Below are 19,086 nucleotides of genomic sequence, written 5' to 3'. Positions count from 1 at the left end.
AAGGAGAGGAAATGGACTTTCTAACCTGTTATAGTCCATTGCTTTTTTCCCCAGAAACAAATGCTAAAGGAACATTGGATATATTATCGGTGATTTGGTAAATATACTTAATTGTTGCCTAATATTCATGAAGTCGCTTTCATTCACACCTTCCTTCATAAATTAAATGCTTTGTTATAACTCATGACTTACTTTAAAAGGGATATTCTTATTTCACTGCTAGGAACTGTGAAATGTTTTAAAATAATGCCATATTCAGGAAAACTCTTGGAAGAATTTCAAATAAAAATAGCAAACACTAATTAAATAGGTGTATAACATTCTAACTGGCCTTAGTGTGTGGTTTTAAAGGGAAAGAAAAAAAATGCCTATAGAGACTATAATTTTTGTCTTTATATTTTCCTCTTAGGTTTTTCAGACAGACCGAAGTCATTAAAAATAGTCCTTAACCCCCAAAGCCACAAAAAAGAAGCTACTCAGGTCTATTATGAGAAGGTTGAACCACTGTTGAAGATTGCGGGAATAAAGACAGATGTAACAGGTAAATATTTTCAGAATATAATTTCACCTCTAAAAAAATCATACTTGAGGAAGCAAAATAACCTTGAGTTTGTTCTTGAGTCAAATTTAGGAACCTACTTATAATATCTAAAGCTTGTTTATGTGCTTTGATAACTTACTGCAGCCAGCTCCAGGATTATAATTCAATTATTTTGTTTTCTTTTAATTGTGTTATTTTTATTAGAATATCAGTATTTTCTCTTTAAACCTTTTTTCAGACTTTAAAAATTATTAGGTATCATTTTTAAGGGGGCTGCACACGTTTTGATACCCTCATTGGGATGTTGGCTATTTAGACATTATCTCTGCAGTTCAGCAGCAATTGATTTTTGTTCACTTAAATGTTTGATGTCTTTCCATGGAATCCTTCATTAGGTGGTTTTTGTTCTGACTCTGACCCCTGCTGGTTAGGTCAAAACTAAGCACTTAACTGCTGATTTTAGATGAATTTAGAGAAGCCAGAAGCTTAAATTCATTGTCTAAAATAAGAAGCGTGCTTAGGTTTGTGCCCAGGAAGACAGAAATTTGCTAATGCTAAAGTTCATATAAAGAAGATTAGTAAAATTCTTTTCAGCTTTTAAAATTTGGTGACCAGATTCTTTTGTTTCCTTGAGACCCTTATTTTTCCCACGGGGGTGGGGTGAGGAGGGTTGATGTTATCGTGAATCACACCCTCAGTTCTTCTGGTTTTATTTCTGTGTAGCTTCATTAACACATAGTGTAAATTTGTAGTAAATCTTAATTGATGAAGAATATTGCATAATAAGCCTACTCAGGATACAAGACCAGAATGTACTTGAAATCTAGTCCCAGTTATAAGTTCGTAGGGAAGGGATTCAGAGTGACCTGGCTTTGCTCAGCTGTCACCAGGGGAGATGGGCCTCACAATGTAAATAAGGTTTATAAACCTACATCTCATGACTTGATGGATGGGGTAGAAGGGAATTCCTTTTAAAAAAAAAAAAAAGCAGCAACAATAATCTTTTTGAGAAGGTCATCCACCCCAAAATGCATCTACTGCAATGAAGGTTGGAGAGAAACTACCATGAAACACTCAAGAGGAGTTTCTGAATTAAAATAAAATTGTAGTGAAGGAGTTAATCTTTCATCTTTGTGGCTTTTGTCTTACTTGGAGGTGATTTATAGGAAAAAGAAATGATTCAGATCTATTGTTGCTTCCCCTGAAGATTTTCAGGGATTGGAAGAAGGAAAAGTTTGAAATTCATATTCGGATGAGCCAATTAAAAGTTGAATAAACTTATTGGTGAACCCAATAACATTTAATTGTTGTTTCATTGATTTAGTATCCAAAACAGTTTTACATGGATATTACTACATATCATTCAGTTCAAGAAACTCTTGTTGAATGCTTTGTGTTAAACACTATGCACAATGAAAGATGGATAAGTTCTACTCCCTGCTCTTGAGTGACCGTTAATTTATTAAGGATTAAAATAGATACTTAAAGTAGATATAATTGGGATATACATAAAGAAATTATGGTGTCTCAGGGGTCTTATTTACTTTGATCAGAAGACCCAAGAAAAGAATGTGAACTGGACAGTTTTAGAAAGTCAGAGAAGGCAAATAATGGTTTACTGTTATAGTAAATATACATATTTACTATATGTATATAGCAGAAAAGAAAAGTGAGAGAAGGCAGGCACACTAGCAGCACATACAAGTGGGTGTGGCTGTGTGTGCTGTACCCATAGTGTTTTGCTAGTTCTTTCATAACGTTGGCTTTATCTTAAATATGGTCCTTTCCATCATTGTAAAATGGTGCCAATGAATTCAATTCTTCTTTATTCAAATCTAGTGAGATGGGGAGAGGTGTGTACATGCAAGAGATTCAACGTGTTTTAATCCTGAACAAGGATTAAAAATTTTTTCCTATCAGTTTGACTCTCCTAATGTAGTACATATACCCCACCTGGAGCACTTACTCTCTTAAGCATCAAGACCCTTCCCATGGGATGAGGGTGGGACCCCCTTCTCCTAAAGGCTGAGGACACCTGAACTGAAATTGGGGAGGCTCCCAACAAAGTGCACAGGAGGAAGTCTGAGTCCAGATTCAGGATGAATCTTTATGCTACACTCAGGAGTTTATTCATCAGGCATTGATTCGGAGGTGGTGTACATTTTTTATCATAGTGTTGTAATCTAGTTTAGCAAAGATAATTATGTCATCAGAATAAATATTGGAAGAGAAGAGGGAGAGATTGGAGGAAAGGAAACCAGCCTATGAGGCCTGAACTAAGGTAGAGGAAATGATAGGAATGTGCTTTCCTTCTTAAAACAAGTGTATTGGAGAGAAAAATGTTATGTTCTAGGACTTGTTTCCCCTGAATTTTAGATGTTTTTGCTTATTATATTTAGTTTAAGATAAAATAAAATTAGAATATTACATAAATGCAAATATAGAATTTATTTATATATTTGTGCAGCATGGCTAATTATTAGCTGCCTAACACTCCTCCTACAGGCAAAATTATAAAATTGCATCTTTTGCTTATAAAACCATTTTGATATGTATATTGGCTAAATATTTATATTAAAAATGTCTCCTGTTTCATGTAAAGGACTGAATAAACATTTGGGTATCTGAAAAGTTTTAGAATCTTCCTGCTTATCTCACAGTATAGTTTTATAGTTTGAATAAGGTAGTATATTTAAAACTACCTTGTGTACTATAAAGTACTATAGAAACATGGTCATAATGCAGTTGATTTCAGTTTCATAAATTATGTAACAGTAAGACTCAACTCAAACTTTGAAAAAGTATTTTCTATGAAAGAGTAAAGCAGAAAGAGTACATATTTTCTGCATGTCCAGTGTGACCATTGTTTTAACATATCTTCTGTGCACTGCCAAGTCCAAATGGAATATGAATTCTGTAATAAATTCTGTATGATGATGAATTCATTGAGATAGTGCTGTATAAATGAGGCATGATGTAAAAATTATAGCTAGATGAATACATTATAATTTTTCTATACACTTAAAAAAATGAATAGCAAAACCCCCCACAAAAGAATCTGGTTAAAAAGTGCACAGATAACCTGAGTAGACATTTTTCTAAATAAGATATGCCTATAGCCAACTGGTACATAAAAAGGTGCTCAGCATCACTAATCATCAGGGAAATGCAAATCATATCACAATGAGGTATCACCTCACACCTGTCAGAATGGGTATTTTCAAAAAGGCCAGAAATAACAAGCGTCGGTGAGGATGTGGAGAAAAGGGAACCCTCATGCATTGTTGGTGGGAATGTAAATTGGTGCAGCCACTATGGAGGCCCCTCAAAAAATTAAAAATGGAACTACCATATGATCCAGCAATTCCACACTTCTGGGTATTTATCCAATGGAAACAAAAACACTAACTCAAAACAGATATCTGTGCCCCATATTGATTGCAGCATTATTTACAACAGCCAAGAAATGGAATCAACCTAATTGTCCGTCAGTTGATGAATGGATACAGAAGTTGTGGTGTGTGCGTGTGTGTATACATATATACATATATATATATATATTTGCATGCCATACCACAGAATACTCTTCAGCTATAAAAAGGAAGGAAATCCTGCCATTTGGGAAAACATAAATGGACCTTGAGGACATTATGCTATGTGAAATGAGTCAGAGAAAGACAAATGTCATATGATCTCACTTATATGTGGAATATTAAAAAAAAAAAATCCCCCAAAGAAACCAGAACATGTAGATACAGAGAACAGATTTCCAGAGGTTGGGGGACAGGGTGTCAGAAGAACTGGAAGAACCTAAAAAAAAAAGAGTTATTTATTCCTAATAACTTGATATGTGAATCAAATGGCATATGATACCATTTCTTTCTCTTCCTCTCAGAGCAGACTTTCGGAATTACACTATTAAAGGTGTGAGAGGAATTTTGGACATCATAGATTCATACGATAATTCATAGAATGATAAAGTGAAAAAGTCAAGGCAGCAGAGAAATTAAACTGGAAAGAACTTTGGAGGCCATCTAGTTCATTTTCTCTCATGCGGTGGAGTGCAGTCACGTGACACGTCTGCCCGTGATCTCTCTTGTTCAAGACAGGCAGTTCCACCTCCTTCAGTCAATCTTGGTCGGAACAAAGCTGCTAGACCTTATGCTGATTATCATTATCGTGGTCAAAGACACTTCTCTGAATGTAGCCTTGATCTCCGCCAGCTCAGGGCCCATGGGAGTGCCTAGTCACCAGATAATTTTACCTCCTTTCTGACCCTGGGCAGAGTTGTCAAAAGAGTAGGGTTTTATTTTCACTTTTTTTCCTCCTTCTAGAACCATGTGTTTAACTTTTGACACTTTTACCAAATCTTCTCTTTGAATTCTTTCTCTTTGGCTCTTTATGTCTCTACTTGAAGCCCTCCATTCCATGGAGATGCCTCTAATTGTTCCTGATCTCACGGAGCAGAAGGCTAGGTAATCTGATAAAACTGTTCCAAAAGATGCTAGTACGCTGAGGCGTTACTCACTTCCAGTTTTACCTACATTTTAATAAAAATCTGGATGGTAAATATTCCATGAATCAGGTCCAGCTGGAGAGGGAGAGAATTATGGGTGAAAAGTTCTTTTTATTATCCCTAGGATAATTTTATATATATATATATATATATATATATATATATATATATATATATATATATATACATATATATATGACCAATCCCATTTTTAATAATAGGATCTCAGTTAGGGAGTTGGAACTTTATCCCTGGGGACAGTGAATAGTCATCAGTGGTGTTTATGTAGGGAAGAGATGTGGTTAAACATGTGCTTGAGAAAGGTCATTCTGGCTAGAGTGGGATAAATGTTAGAGGGAGACTGGAGGAGAGGCTGATGTAGTTTGAATATTAAAGATGTTGGTGACTAGGTCTAGGGCATTGGCTTGAGGAATGTTGGATGCAGCCGCATAAACAGAAACCACTGGCTTTGGGTATGGAGGGGTTTTGGAGAGTAAAAGAAAGGGATACTCTAGGAAGAAGACATTTTCTTATCTTGGGTAGTGGGGAGTGGATGATGGAACACACAAAAGAATAGTGTAACTGAAAGGCAGTATATTTGAAGGTGGAAATGATGGATTCTATTTTGAACTTACTAAGTTTGAAGTACCTAAGGGACAGGAAAGAAAATGACATCTCAGTACCTTATCCCCTTATAGAATTTTGTCAGCAGACCAAGAAATGTTTCCTTACGTTCAAATCAGAACTCATCTGATTTGACTTCAGCCTGTTTCCTCAACATTCAGTATCAACCTCAAGACACTTCCTCAGAAAGACAATATTGGAGGAAGGTAGTAATATTTAAACTGAAGGTTGGGGTGCATGGGGGGATCCCAGCAGTGAGAACTGTGTGTTCAAAGAGTTGTAAACGATGAAAACACCAAATTTCCTATGTAAGAGGGGTGTCAGTCTCATTGGCAAAGGAAAGTAGTTGAAAGAAGAGGCTAGTAACTTCTTTTGAAAGTGCAGCTGCCCAGCAGCCCACTGTTGATGTCTACGTGAAGTGGAGTGATCTGAATCTGGTTCTTTCTGCTTCCAGAGCCCATAATACACTGTCTAAACACATATTTTGATTTCTTCTACTCCCTCCAAATAGTAGTTCAGATTACTCTCTATCCTTTTCCCCTATATTATTTTTCTTCATAATCACTAATACTACTTTATATTGTACATTCATTGAAAAAAATTAGTGCATATCCTCTGTCTCCAGAATGTAACCTCCCTGAGGCCAAGGACTTGATAAACTTTGTTCATTGTCCTAGTATATTGTGGTCAGGTTTCAGTCATCTTGTGCATCTGTTGTTCCAGATCAGTCATCTTATTTAACTTTTACAATGTCACTTAAAAAAATTACTGTTCTTGGATAATTTGCATCAGTGTATAGTCACATTTCACCTGCAAGATGAAAGGAAGAAATAGGCGATTATTTCAAAATTTCTCCTAAGTAAAAATAGCATTCAGCTACAAGAGAATTTTAAGGCTAATTTTGTTTTGGATTTGAAAAGCTTTACCAAAGTAAGCTTTGGAATAAAAGTGAGACTTGATAAACTGATTCTCAGCATAAATATTTCTTCCTAATATCCTTAATTATTTTTAATGTGTGTTTGTAAGACATTTTATTATTTTGCTTTTTAAGGTTGCAACTACTTGCTGAAGTTATAGATGAATGATCAGCACACAATCATTTATGATAACCTAAATTTATTAATATTAATATTTTATATTTCATTTTCTTGTAGCTTTCTTCTGAATAGAATTTAATAGAGAGAGGTTTTATTCATGTGAATGTTAACGGCATTTGAATAAGCTGTGGGAGAATTACAATGTAATGCTGCTGGATACAGAATGATTCTTTTAGACGCCAAGGCTGATAACTTTTAACAATATCTAAAAGCATTGTAGGAAAAGCTTGAACCATGCTGGCACCAGGGACAGACAGGCATGAAAGATTAATGTAATCTTGCATATAATGATGCACATTCTTACACAAAAACATCCATCTGCAGTGTCATGTCAGTCAGCAGATATCTTTGATGGGTGGGTACAGCTGGGCTGTCTCTTCTGGCAAAGCTGCCCTAGAAAATGCTAAATGTGGTTGGGGTGCTTGGTGCCATCTGCAGTGTGCCAGTTTATCCTGTCTTCTCTGGCATTTACAACACTGCATAGGGCATCATGACTGTAGAGGCAGCAATAGGGAGTGACAGATTCATTTCCTTAGAGAATCTGGGCTCTGGTGGGCCTGTGTGCCACCCTCCTTGGCATTGGGTCTGTTATCCTTGGCGTTGGCTTTGCTTCACATTTTCACATCCAACTCCTCCTCTTTTTAGTCTAGCAGTTCCAGACACACATTCTTCTAGTATGTAAATCTTACACTAACCTTTCAACTAATTTATTCATGTAGGGTTGCCAAAGTGATTTAACATTGACTATTTGGTGCCAGCTAATATGCCTTATTTTCAAAATACTGCTGCTCCTAGGCTTCTGATTTAAAGGAAATGTGTCTTATTTAGGGAACACTAAACAGACAGGCACCAAGATAAATTATCTAATGGGATATCCCCAAATGACTTATGTAGTTGGAACAAATATATGACCCTCTTTTACATAAAGCTGTAAAACACAACAGGCAAGTAACACTTAATCCTCTTTCCCATGATTAAAATATAAATATTCAAGAATAAATGTTGTTTTATGACCTGACCATATGTTTGGCATATTAGTTTGCCAAATCAAGTTAAAAAGTGTAGATATTTGTTTAAAACTTTCATCTTTTTCTGTGTGTGTGTTTTTTTTTTTTTCATATAGTAACAGAATATGAAGGGCATGCCGTGTCACTGCTAAAAGAATGTGAACTACAGGGATTTGATGGGTAGGTTGTATTATTAATCTATAAATGTCATATGGCTTATGTTATTAAATGTTTTCATTAGTTTTTAGCCACATATTTGAGACTTACAAGTTTTAAGTGTTTGTGATGTATGTAATTAGGCTCTAGTTCATTTGTATCTGTGTAATAACAATGCTGATAATGTACTATGGCATAGTCATCCACCTCTCAGGATCGGGCATAGGAAAGCCAAAGGAGAGATATAAATATAAGTACTGGGAAATCACAATGTATCACCTTATTCTTACCTATTGTGTATATATTTGCCTCTGTAGTCCTTAATTCTTGGCTTTAACCCTGTGAGTATATAGAAAAGCATTGATGGAAGATATTATATATTGATTGTGTGATATAACTATACTATGATCCTTTTTTGCAAATGTATTGATAGTATTAATAAATAACCAGCTACCCACTGGTTAATTTGGATATGTTTGACTGAGTATAAATATTCTGTAAAAACAAGTATATTTTTTTCAGGATGAACAAATATGCTAATTTTACTTATCTTCTATAATTTCGTAGCTACCAAATAAGTATGTTATTCACAGTAGGCATTAGAAACTGTTGTTTGCAATACATTGCTGGAGTGTGTAGAAATTGTTCACTGGCATGCAAACATTAGAAACAAGGCAAGTGACATATACTTTAATTGACATTTTTAAAATTTAGGTGAATCAGTTTGCTAAAGTGCCGGATTGATGTACAAGACTAAAAACATATTCTTTTAGGGAAGATTTTTTTTGCAAGTGTGGATATTTCAGAGTTTTAAAAGGTGGCAGGTATGTGAATTATTTGTGTAACATGGTAATGGGCAGGGGGGCAACAATACACTCACAATATCAGGAAGGGCATTTGGATTTTTCAACTGAAATGATAGGCTTTGCTTTTCCTAAAAAATTATTAGAATGTGTTAGAGAGGAAAGTGATGAAATCAGATTTAGTAGGGTTGTTTTTCAGAAATGCTTAATATTTGTTGGTGAGAAAAGTATTATTGGATGAAGAAGAAAGCTTGGTAGGTAAAACATAATTTTTCAAAAAGGAATTTATTTTTTTGGAATTTTTGAATTTTATTTTATTTTTTTATACAGCAGGTTCTTATTAGTCATCCATTTTATACACATCAGTGTATACATGTCAATCCCAATTGCCCAATTCATCACACCACCACCACCACCCCCCGCCACTTTCCCCCCTTGGTGTCCATACGTTTGTTCTCTACATCTGTGTCTGTATTTCTGCCCTGCAAACTGGTTCATCTGTACCATTTTTCTGGGTTCCACATATATGCTTTAATATATGATATTTGTTTTTCTCTTTCTGGCTTACTTCACTCTGTATGACAGTCTCTAGATCCATCCACGTCTCTACAATGACCCAATTTTGTTCCTTTTTATGGCTGAGTAATATTCCATTGTGTGTACGTACCACATCTTCCTTATCCATTCGTCTGTCGATGGGCATTTAGGTTGCTTCCATGTTCTGGCTATTGTAAATAGTGCTGCAATGAACATTGGGATGCATGTGTCTTCTTGAATTATGGTTTTCTCTGGGTATATGCCCAGTAGTGGGATTGCTGGGTCATATGGTAATTCTATTTTTAGTTTTTTAAGGAACCTCTGTACTGTTCTCTGTAGTGGCTGTATCAATTTACATTCCCACCGACAGTGCAAGAGGGTTCCCTTTTCTCCACACCCTCCCGAGCACTTGAATTTAATTGAGGGGAGCAAATCTAGATGGCAATGTTGTATAAATACTGAGCATGAAGAATATGAGGTAGGAGATTACTTCAGAGCTTTATACTTAGAGCTAGACAGATTGATTAATAGGCTACACTTAGGCAATTATCTTGCAAGTAGACAATTTAGGAAAAGTAATTGGGGGAATCATGCCTACAAGCTACCTACCTTAATATGCTGCATAGTTCTGAAGCATAGCTTGTGAGTATATAAGAGATGTTGCATTGCAAATAAGTCCTTGCTTCAAAACGTGATTATATAAATAATAAGAATAACAGGTATTGTAGGTATTAGACCTGGTCTTGCCTGTCAACGTTATGAAATGTTCTGATAAATGTGGTATCTATAACTAAGTTCCATTGGTAATTAACTATGCAAGGATCAAGAAGAGCTTTGCAGAATGATGAAAGACTATAGCTTAAGCACAACAAGTAATGTTTTTCTCTTTACCTGAACATACTTAATTCTTGTTTATTCCACATGGCAGGTGCTGTTATTTTGCAGTGTGGCAGTGCAAGATATATAGATCCTTTAGTTATTACCTACATTTTTTTAAACCAAGTAGTTTAGCCTAACCATTATGTGAATTGAGTTCCAGTGAGTTCACTGTGTCTAAACTCTATAGCAGGGGTCCCCACCCCCCGGGCTGAGGACCCATACCAGTCTGCGGCCTGTTAGGAACTGGGCCATATGGCAAGAGGTGAGCAGTGGGCAAAGGGAGCGCAGCTTCATCTGCCGCTCCCCATCCCTGCCATCGTTTGCATTACCACCTGAACCCATCCCACCTCCACTGCCCCCAGTCCATGGAAAAATTGTCTTCCACAAAACAGGTCCCTGGTGCCAAAAAGGTTGGGGACCGCTGCTCTACAGCATGCTGAATTAATTAGAACTTATAATAATTTAAAATTTCTGTTGCAAGTTGTCTGATATTTCTAAGATCCTTTAAATAGCTTATTTATGTATTTATTTGAGCCCAGTCTTTCCAGTTAGGAGATGAAGTGGTGGTTGGGATAACTATCTTAATAAAATAGTAATTTTAAGTGACTCTACTTAGAATTACATAGAGAAGTATACATATGAGGAGAACAACGGAAACAGTTTCTGTAGGCACTTCCAAAGAACAATTCTCTAACAAGTAGAATTGTTTGAAAGTGGAAGACACTACATTCATGAGTTCCCTGTTCCTGAATCTGTTCAAAGAGTGACTATAGGAGGACTTTTTGAGAAATTGATACAAAAGACTCAAGGTCGGGATAAGGTAACCCCAGGATTCTATGGTATTTTGATGAAAGAGGAGCTCAACTTGAGCCTGAAGCATCTCTGCCCGACTCTAGTGGAGCTCTTGGTAGGGAGTGACTAGGAAATCATCTAAAGCTTTTTAGACACAGACCAGACAGAGTTTTAAGATCCAAGAGAAATTCTATGTATATTTTTCAGTAAAGCAAAATGATTAGTAAATAATGTTTAAGAAGATTATTTGTTAAGTTTTTGGAGTTTTTTTAATGAGTTGCATATGTTTCTATGAAGACACATTGTGACATATTCCTAATGCCAACAGGAACAGTGTATCAGTTCTCATGACAGCTTGTGTGCAGCTCCAGGGTGTTCTAGCAAATACTCTCAGATTCACTGCTAGAGCTTGCAGGAGTGTCCGTTTCCATATTGACCCCTCTTTACACTGCGCATGAATAGGAAGTTTTGTAAAGGCAAAGAAAAGTGTAATATTGGGTGTATAGACTTGAAGCGGTAACAGTTGGATTTATGAATGTGAAAATGGTTAAGCTAATCTGTAGCTCTTATGCAATTATACATATACTAATATTTTCCTGTTTTATTTCACAGCATTTTTAAATTTTAATTTGTTTAATTATAGTTTTTTCCTTCTTTTAATTTCACGAGAATCTAGACATTATTTGGCTTGCACTAACATTTTATCACCACCATGATATCTGTATTACTAAATAAGGTTTAAAAAAGTATCTCTTTTCAAAAAAAATTTTAAGTAAAAAATGCAATAATAAACATTTCAATAATGATATGGGTTGATAGACAAATACACAAACAGCCATTTAAAAATCTTCCTATCACTTTTTTTAAAAAGAGAAGTAAGATATTAGCCCCCAGTTGTACTTTTCTAGACAGAAAAGCTCTACTTTGGGTCATGGCAAGAGAGAGTTTACTTATTCTGAAAACACAAGGTGTACCACTTGTAAAGGTTTATGTTTTAGGGCAGCTCTTAAATGTGGTTAAATTAACTCATTATAAAAAGTTTATTTTTTGCCTTTTCTTGTAGTATCTAGACTCTTGCGGTATGTTTGTATTAAGCATATTCCCTAGGTTGAGTAACTATATCTTGAGATGATCTCAGTGGTCTAGTAGTTGTCAAGATAAATAAATATATTCCTTTCTCACTTATTTAATTCCACAGTGATTCAACTGGTAAACTGATGTCCAAAATAATAAAACTCTCATAAGGCTATTTTCATTAGGTTTTATGTATAAGAAAGGAGTCTAATATATCAAATAGTAGTGTAGTTTCTAAGGCCAAATTGTCTTGGTTCAAAATCTCATTCCATAACTTATGCCCTTGGAAAAGTTGCTTAATTTTTTTTATGTCTTAGTTTCCTAATCTGTAAATTGGGAGTAAAAGTATCTATTGCATACAGTTGTTTTTCAAATTTAAAAAGTTAATACATGGAGAGTGCTGACAACAATGTCTGGTACATAGTAATTTTTCACTAAATGTTACTTTATTGTTGTAATGATCACTTGTTATAGTTTGAAAATATTTAACACAGAATGTGTTATGACAAAATTACAAAGGTTTTTGTAGCAGACCATGTTCATAGAAAGGCCATTTCTACTAACTCTAGCAATGAGTTAACATGTGCTATAACTGGATGCACGATTCCAGGGTTCAAGTGTTGACATACTATATGGAAGAGGCAAGTTCTTTGTACTAAGTTAGATGCTGTGTTGGAAGACTTTACAGTCCCTTTTAGGCCACATACACCTCGGTTGGTAGACAGGCATGGAACTGGGAGTTATAATTAAGTTCACAGAATGTTTGGAAATCTGCTCATAGAGGTCTTTGAAATCATACAGATAAGGTTCAATTGAAACCTTGGCTTCCCCATATATAAGGATGAGGCTAATGCTTACTTTACAGAATTCTGGGAATTTAACAGAAAAGAGCCAATGTATCACCTGATGTGAAGTTGGTCCTCAGTAGGTATAATCACTTTTCTCTGAATCAGTGACTACACTGATGACCCCTAGAATCAGTTCAGACAAAATAATACCCCCAGCCAAAAATGACCTGGGTCATATCTCATATCCTGGAGTTTCTTCTAATTAGGATGGACCTGGATCGCCCAGGCTATGTGCAGCCCTAGCGCTGAACCCCACCTAGGTGCCGGGGCTGGAAGGCTGAGAGGTAGAGAGAGTTGATGCAAAAAGTATTCTCAGCCTCTGGATTCGCCAACTTCTGGAGCTTCCTAAACTTAGGGAACCAGGACCCCCTGCTGATTATGGCCCATAGGCTGTTTTGTTTGGCACATACAACTTTTAAATATATTGAATGCTAGTTGTGAGTGTTTATAGATTAGGAGACTCTCCCCAAAATCAGGACCTGAGGCTTCCCTAGAAAAATCAGAAGATGTGGTCCTGTAAAGCCTGCCTCCTGGGTGATGGGAGTGGGCTGGTGCTGAGAAGCTGCCTCTTCTTTAGACTGAGCAGACTCTTCTGCTCCTGCTGGGCCTTGGAGGCCTTAGGGCGTGACACCTGCTCTCAATAACACAAAATCTTTTCCTTTTGGGTAAATTGATGTGATTTTGATACTTAAGATTATTTTGCATCTTTTATTTATTTATTTTTTTTGCAGTACGTGGGCCTCTCACTGTTGTGGCCTCTCCCGTTGCGGAGCACAGGCTCCGGACGCGCAGGCTCAGCGGCCATGGCTCACGGGCCCAGCCGCTCCACGGCATGTGGGATCTTCCCGGACCGGGGCACGAACCCGTGTCCCCTGCATCGGCAGGCAGACTCTCAACCACTGCGCCACCAGGGAAGCCCCTATTTTGCATCTTTTAAACACGAATGATTATGACAAAACTTCTGATATCTTGTATGACTTTCATGGATTCCCACCCCATCACTCCTGTAGTGTACATATGGTGAGGTCTTAAAAAAATATTAGTAGTACTGACTAGGGTCAAAGGGTAGTAACACTAATTTTAAAAGTGCCATATCGCAGTAATGTCCAGGAGATGAAAACTAGTTCAGGTTTGCAATTAACATTTACATACTAATGATAATTAGCAGTTCCTTAAATTAAAGCCTCATACTTTTTACATGATTTTTATTGCTGTCTGTCTTTTCAGAGCTATATTGAAAATTAGCAGGATTTTATGACTTTGGCTTGTGTTAGTTAAATGAATTGCAATGACTATTATTAACATAAACAAGATGAGGATAATATGCTTTGGGATATTAACAGAGCAAAATTCAGTTCAGATGTGAATTAACATGTTCAAGTGTTTAATGCCTCTTAACCCATTTAAAAATATTTTGCCTATGGGGTATCATCTAGGTATGATATTTGTGAAGTAAACTTTATCAGAGCAGTGCTAGTGCCCTCTTATCCATTGACACATGTTGAAGTGTTTGAAGGTGTGAGTAATCACACACACAAAATATATAAAATTAATATTGGATTGGCCAAAAAGTTCGTTCGGGTTTTTCCATAAGATGTTATGAAAACTTTTTGGCCAACCCAATATTTTAAAGTCAAAATTTCACAAATTATCACCAATTGTTTTGATGTTGTTCATTCTTTGACTTAATTTCTTCTTTTCTAGTGTGGTCTGTGTTGGTGGAGATGGATCTGCCAGTGAAGTAGCCCATGCTTTGCTGCTTAGTGCCCAGAAGAACGCCAGGGTGGAAACAGACAGCATCCTGACTCCTGTCCGAGCCCAGCTTCCACTTGGTGTGATACCAGCAGGCAAGAGAGGGGCCATGGATTTGCCAAATGGAACTCCTCGCCCATGTTCCCCTGGTTTACTTCCTAACCTAGGCAGTGTCACACAGAGTTAAACGCACAGATTTTGAGTTTGAAAGACCCACGCTTGGCATCTCCACTAGCACATGTGAGACTCTGGCCAAGTTATTTAATTTCTTTGAGCCTTATTTTTCTAACTCATAAAAGAGAGATAACACACATGATACTCACTTTATTACAAGGGTATTATAGTATTAAATTAGATAGTATACATGCAGGGTTTAATACATAGTTAAGCAAACAATAAATGGGACCGTTATTCTACCTTCCCATATAAAGGTCTAATGATCACACAGTCCCAGATGTGAAATTTTGAAACAAGGCCATTCCAGTCAAGCTGCTTATAATTTCTTGGGGGGTAAAACGTGGTAACTCAATTCCCATAGTTGAAGTGTAAACAGATAAGCTTGAATATGCCAAAAGGATTCATCCTGACTGCTGTATCTCCAGCAGCTCGAACAGAATGTGATACAGTGAACACTCAATAAAGATTAAGTGAATAAATGGAAAGAAGACATTATAGAGCAAGTACCACTTGAATTGCACCTAAAAATAGGTAGGACAATTTTTTTTCTGGCCTGAAAGATGGGAATGAGTTATTTTCTTGGCTACAAAAATAATAAATGGCAAGGCAAAATCCAGGAATGTTGAGGAATAGAAAACAGGCCATTTGTTTGATAGTACTGGTGTCAAAATAGGTCCAAATCATGGTGGCTCCTGGATGCCACAGGAAGGGGTCTGAATTGCAGTTGATGAACAGTAGGGAACAATGGGAGGTTTAGAGCAAGGGAGCAACCTGCTGGGAGCCTGTTCTAGGAAGATTCCTGATTAGGGGAAGGGAGGAAAAGGAAGTGGAGGTCAGAGCCAGGGAGAGCAGCCAGAGCAACACTGGGATCCAGAAAAGACAAAAGTATCTTTTGCAGGTTTATTATATGAGTCCCTCCTCTCAAATTATTATTGAAACAAACAGTAGTGAAGGGAAAGTGACTTTTTTTTTCACTTTAGAACATCACATGTTATTATCTCTACAAGAAAAGCAGAAACAATTACAGTCGGCCCTCCTTTCCTCTGCATCCTTGAATTCAACCATCCGGGGACCATGAAGTACTGTAGTAATTACAACTGAAAAATATCCACATCTAAGTGGACCCACTCAGTTCAAACCCGTGTTCAAGGATCAACTGTATTCTTTCCTATGAAAATAGAAGACACATGGTTGCACATGGTTGAAAAAAATAGCAACATTCTATCCATTTGTTGACCAGAGTCATTTAGTATGGATTTCAGTATATTTAGTATTGTTAATTGACAAAGAGCAAAAGACATACCAATGCCCTTCTAGAGAAAAAAGTCTTTCATAAAAATAAGAATTTAAAAGGAGAGGGATATTGAGATATATCCTGATGATTGTAAAACCTGTTAAGAAAAATCTGTGAGAAAGACCCCCTTAGGTAGAAGAGAACAAAATGCATCAACTCAAAAAGATGCATTTGGGCTGCACTTTGACCTTTCTGTGTCACTTTAGAAGTGCCGTCTGTAATGGTGGAAATTTCCCAACATTTCCTTCTGTACAGAGTGGATGTGCTTAGGTCACTGTTTCTCTTCCTTAGTACGTACACCCCTGAAGTCACTCATTCACTGCTCTGCATCAAAAGTGGAAAGATGTGTGTCCCCACGGATCTTCATTTGACATAAAGTGAATAGCTAGCTAGAAAAACTGGTGGTTATGCTTACATTTTTAATATGTAACTCAGATGTTATAAAGGAACACATTGAGCTTTATTATCATTATACTTTTTAAGCATATTTCTGATTTTGAAAGCATTTTCTGGATACAGTGGATATGTAGAAATGCCATTGGAATACTTTTTGTTTAGAAGATACAGACTGTTGCCAAAACTTTAGTGGTTGTATAGAGTTCTAGCTTGTGGATTCCATCTAATAGGAGGAGGAAGTCATGTGCAGGATGTATTTAATGTGAGGACTCTATGTCTGGTCAGGGCTTTGATAATGAATGGGAACAAGAGCTAGGCAGGAAGTTTCTAAGCTAACACAGAAGAGAGTCTGCCTTTGAAGCCATTTGCCTCCTGGAGAGAGACACCCAGAGGGAGAGTGTTTAGTAAATTACTCCACTGAGCCAACAGACTAAGCCTCTGAATTATGGTCAGACTCAGATGGATCAGATGTGGGGAAGCCTGTATTTGAACTGCTGGCCATTAGCAACGGTGTTTGTTGCTATGGGAACTGGTGCTAAGGAACTATACAGAGAGATTCCGATTAAGGGCATGAGGGGGAGGATAGGGAAAAAAGCCAGAGAGGACATAAAAATAAAAAAGCAATCCAATTGTTGTAAAACAAGGCTCAATCCACATACTGATGACTGGGAACCATATATTTCTATAGAATTCACATAAATAAATTCATGCTTTCCAATTAATTTGAGGAGAATAAAATATTACCAAGGGACTGTTAATTTCTATGATATTTCAGGCAAAGAACCAAAGTGTAGGTGCAGTTTTCATGAGAATTTTAGATATGCTTGACTAGGAAGTCATTACATCACATTTATCTGTTTGGATGTGGGAGACATTAATGGCCTTATGAATATTCATGATGTCTGGTTAATTAAGTTAATTGTTCTGCAGAAGTGCTTGCACTTCCAAGGACATTTTTTTTTTTTTCTTTTTGCCTCTGTAGTTTCTGCCTGGTTCTTCTATCAGTCATGCTTTACATGAGCTGCTACTTCGGTCCTTACTCATTGGATGTGGCACATTTTAGCAGGTTTGGGGTGGCGGTGGTGAGCAAAGTTGCTGGTAGTGTTAAGAAAAATAACTTTTCAGGCTAATTAAAATGTTTACCTTGAGGTAGAACATTTATAGCTTTTGTGAGAATGCTAAAATTACATAGTTTTTATTTATGTGAGCAGCATGTTCTTTTGGCATGTAGATATCTTTTTGGATGAATCCCGTTTTGTTTCTGGAAATTGTACTCTTTTAGATTATTCAAACAAAAATATGGAGCAATCTAGAGTTTTATAATTTTACATCTACTTTCTTCATGAACTTTCCTTTTAAATTCAGAGTGTTAAAAACGTTCTTAAGGGGCTTCCCTGGTGGCGCAGTGGTTGAGAGTTCGCCTGCCGATGCAGGGGACATGGGTTCGTGCCCCGGTCCGGGAGGATCCCACATGCCGCGGAGCGGCTGCACCTGTGAGCCATGGCCGCTGATCCTGTGCGTCCGGAGCCTGTGCTCCGCAATGGGAGGGGCCACAACATTGAGAGACCCACGTACCGCAAAAAAAAAAACCAAAAAAAAAAAAAAAAAAATTCTTAAGGATTAAGGTACAGGTCAAGCAGAGTAGAAGATGACTAAAATGATTTTCTGATTTCTGGTTATGTCTGTCATCACTGCCAAGTTCAGTGGAATTAAAGAAAAGTGGCAAAGTTGCAAAGCCTGAGAAGACATAGAAATAAAAAAGCAACGTCTAGCATTCTAAGAGGATTTGTGCTTTGGCATACTTAGCATACTTCAAACTCACAGGGAATAAAATGGTCTTTATTTTCTTGAGTCATGATATGTGTCATTCTCTATTGCACATGACAACATTACATTTTGTTTTTTAATAGTCTTTCTAGAGGAATGCTTTTATGGTCTACTCTTAATTAACCATGGTAATGGAGGAAATGTGTTTCATGGAGTACTGTAATCCATCGATAATCTTAAATATCTCACTCTAATTATGTGGCCTCCTCCAAAACCTTTACCATAAATCCGATTGGGAAGCAAAATTGATTTGTTTTTGCTTTTTTCCCCCACCCATTCCAAGTTAATTAGTATTAGACAGCCAAAGGGCAGGCTGTAGAGGGTCAAAGAATAATTGGAAAAGCCTAGGTAATTGACTCCTGGTAAAGATCCACTGAGGAACAGGTTTCTGGATCACTTTTTCTCAGACCCTAGGGTGCATACAAATCACCTGGAGAACATGCTAAGACATGGGCACCTGGGCCCCACTCCCAGCTACTCCCTTTCCATTGGTTGGAGGTGGAACCCAGAAATTTCCCTTTTTTTTTTTTTTTTTTTTTTTGCGGTACGCGGGCCTCTCACTGTTGTGGCCTCTCCCGTTGCGGAGCACAGGCTCCGGACGCGCAGGCTCAGCGGCCATGGCTCACGGGCCCAGCCGCTCCGCGACATGTGGGATCCTCCTGGACCGGGGCACGAACCCATGTCCCCTGCATCGGCAGGCGGACTCTCAACCACTGCGCCACCAGGGAAGCCCCAGAAATTTCCCTTTTTAACAAGTTCTCAAGTA

The 19,086-nt window shown here is 37.2% G+C and overlaps 1 protein-coding gene across 1 annotated transcript in view; it reads left to right on the top strand.

The window, feature by feature from the left end:
* The window catches only part of CERKL (ceramide kinase like), a 156,631-nt gene that overhangs the window by 121,137 nt on the left and 16,408 nt on the right, over positions 1-19,086 (top strand). The window contains exons 3-5 of the mRNA XM_060105961.1: positions 410-541; positions 7,902-7,965; positions 14,579-14,721. Of these exons, the coding sequence (XP_059961944.1) occupies positions 410-541; positions 7,902-7,965; positions 14,579-14,721 (339 nt within the window). The remainder of the gene's footprint in view (positions 1-409; positions 542-7,901; positions 7,966-14,578; positions 14,722-19,086) is intronic.

Source organism: Mesoplodon densirostris, chromosome 8, assembly GCF_025265405.1.
Source record: "Mesoplodon densirostris isolate mMesDen1 chromosome 8, mMesDen1 primary haplotype, whole genome shotgun sequence".
NCBI lineage: Eukaryota > Metazoa > Chordata > Mammalia > Artiodactyla > Ziphiidae > Mesoplodon > Mesoplodon densirostris.
Note: the sequence above shows the minus strand (reverse complement) of the source record. Positions and strands in the feature narration are given on the sequence as shown.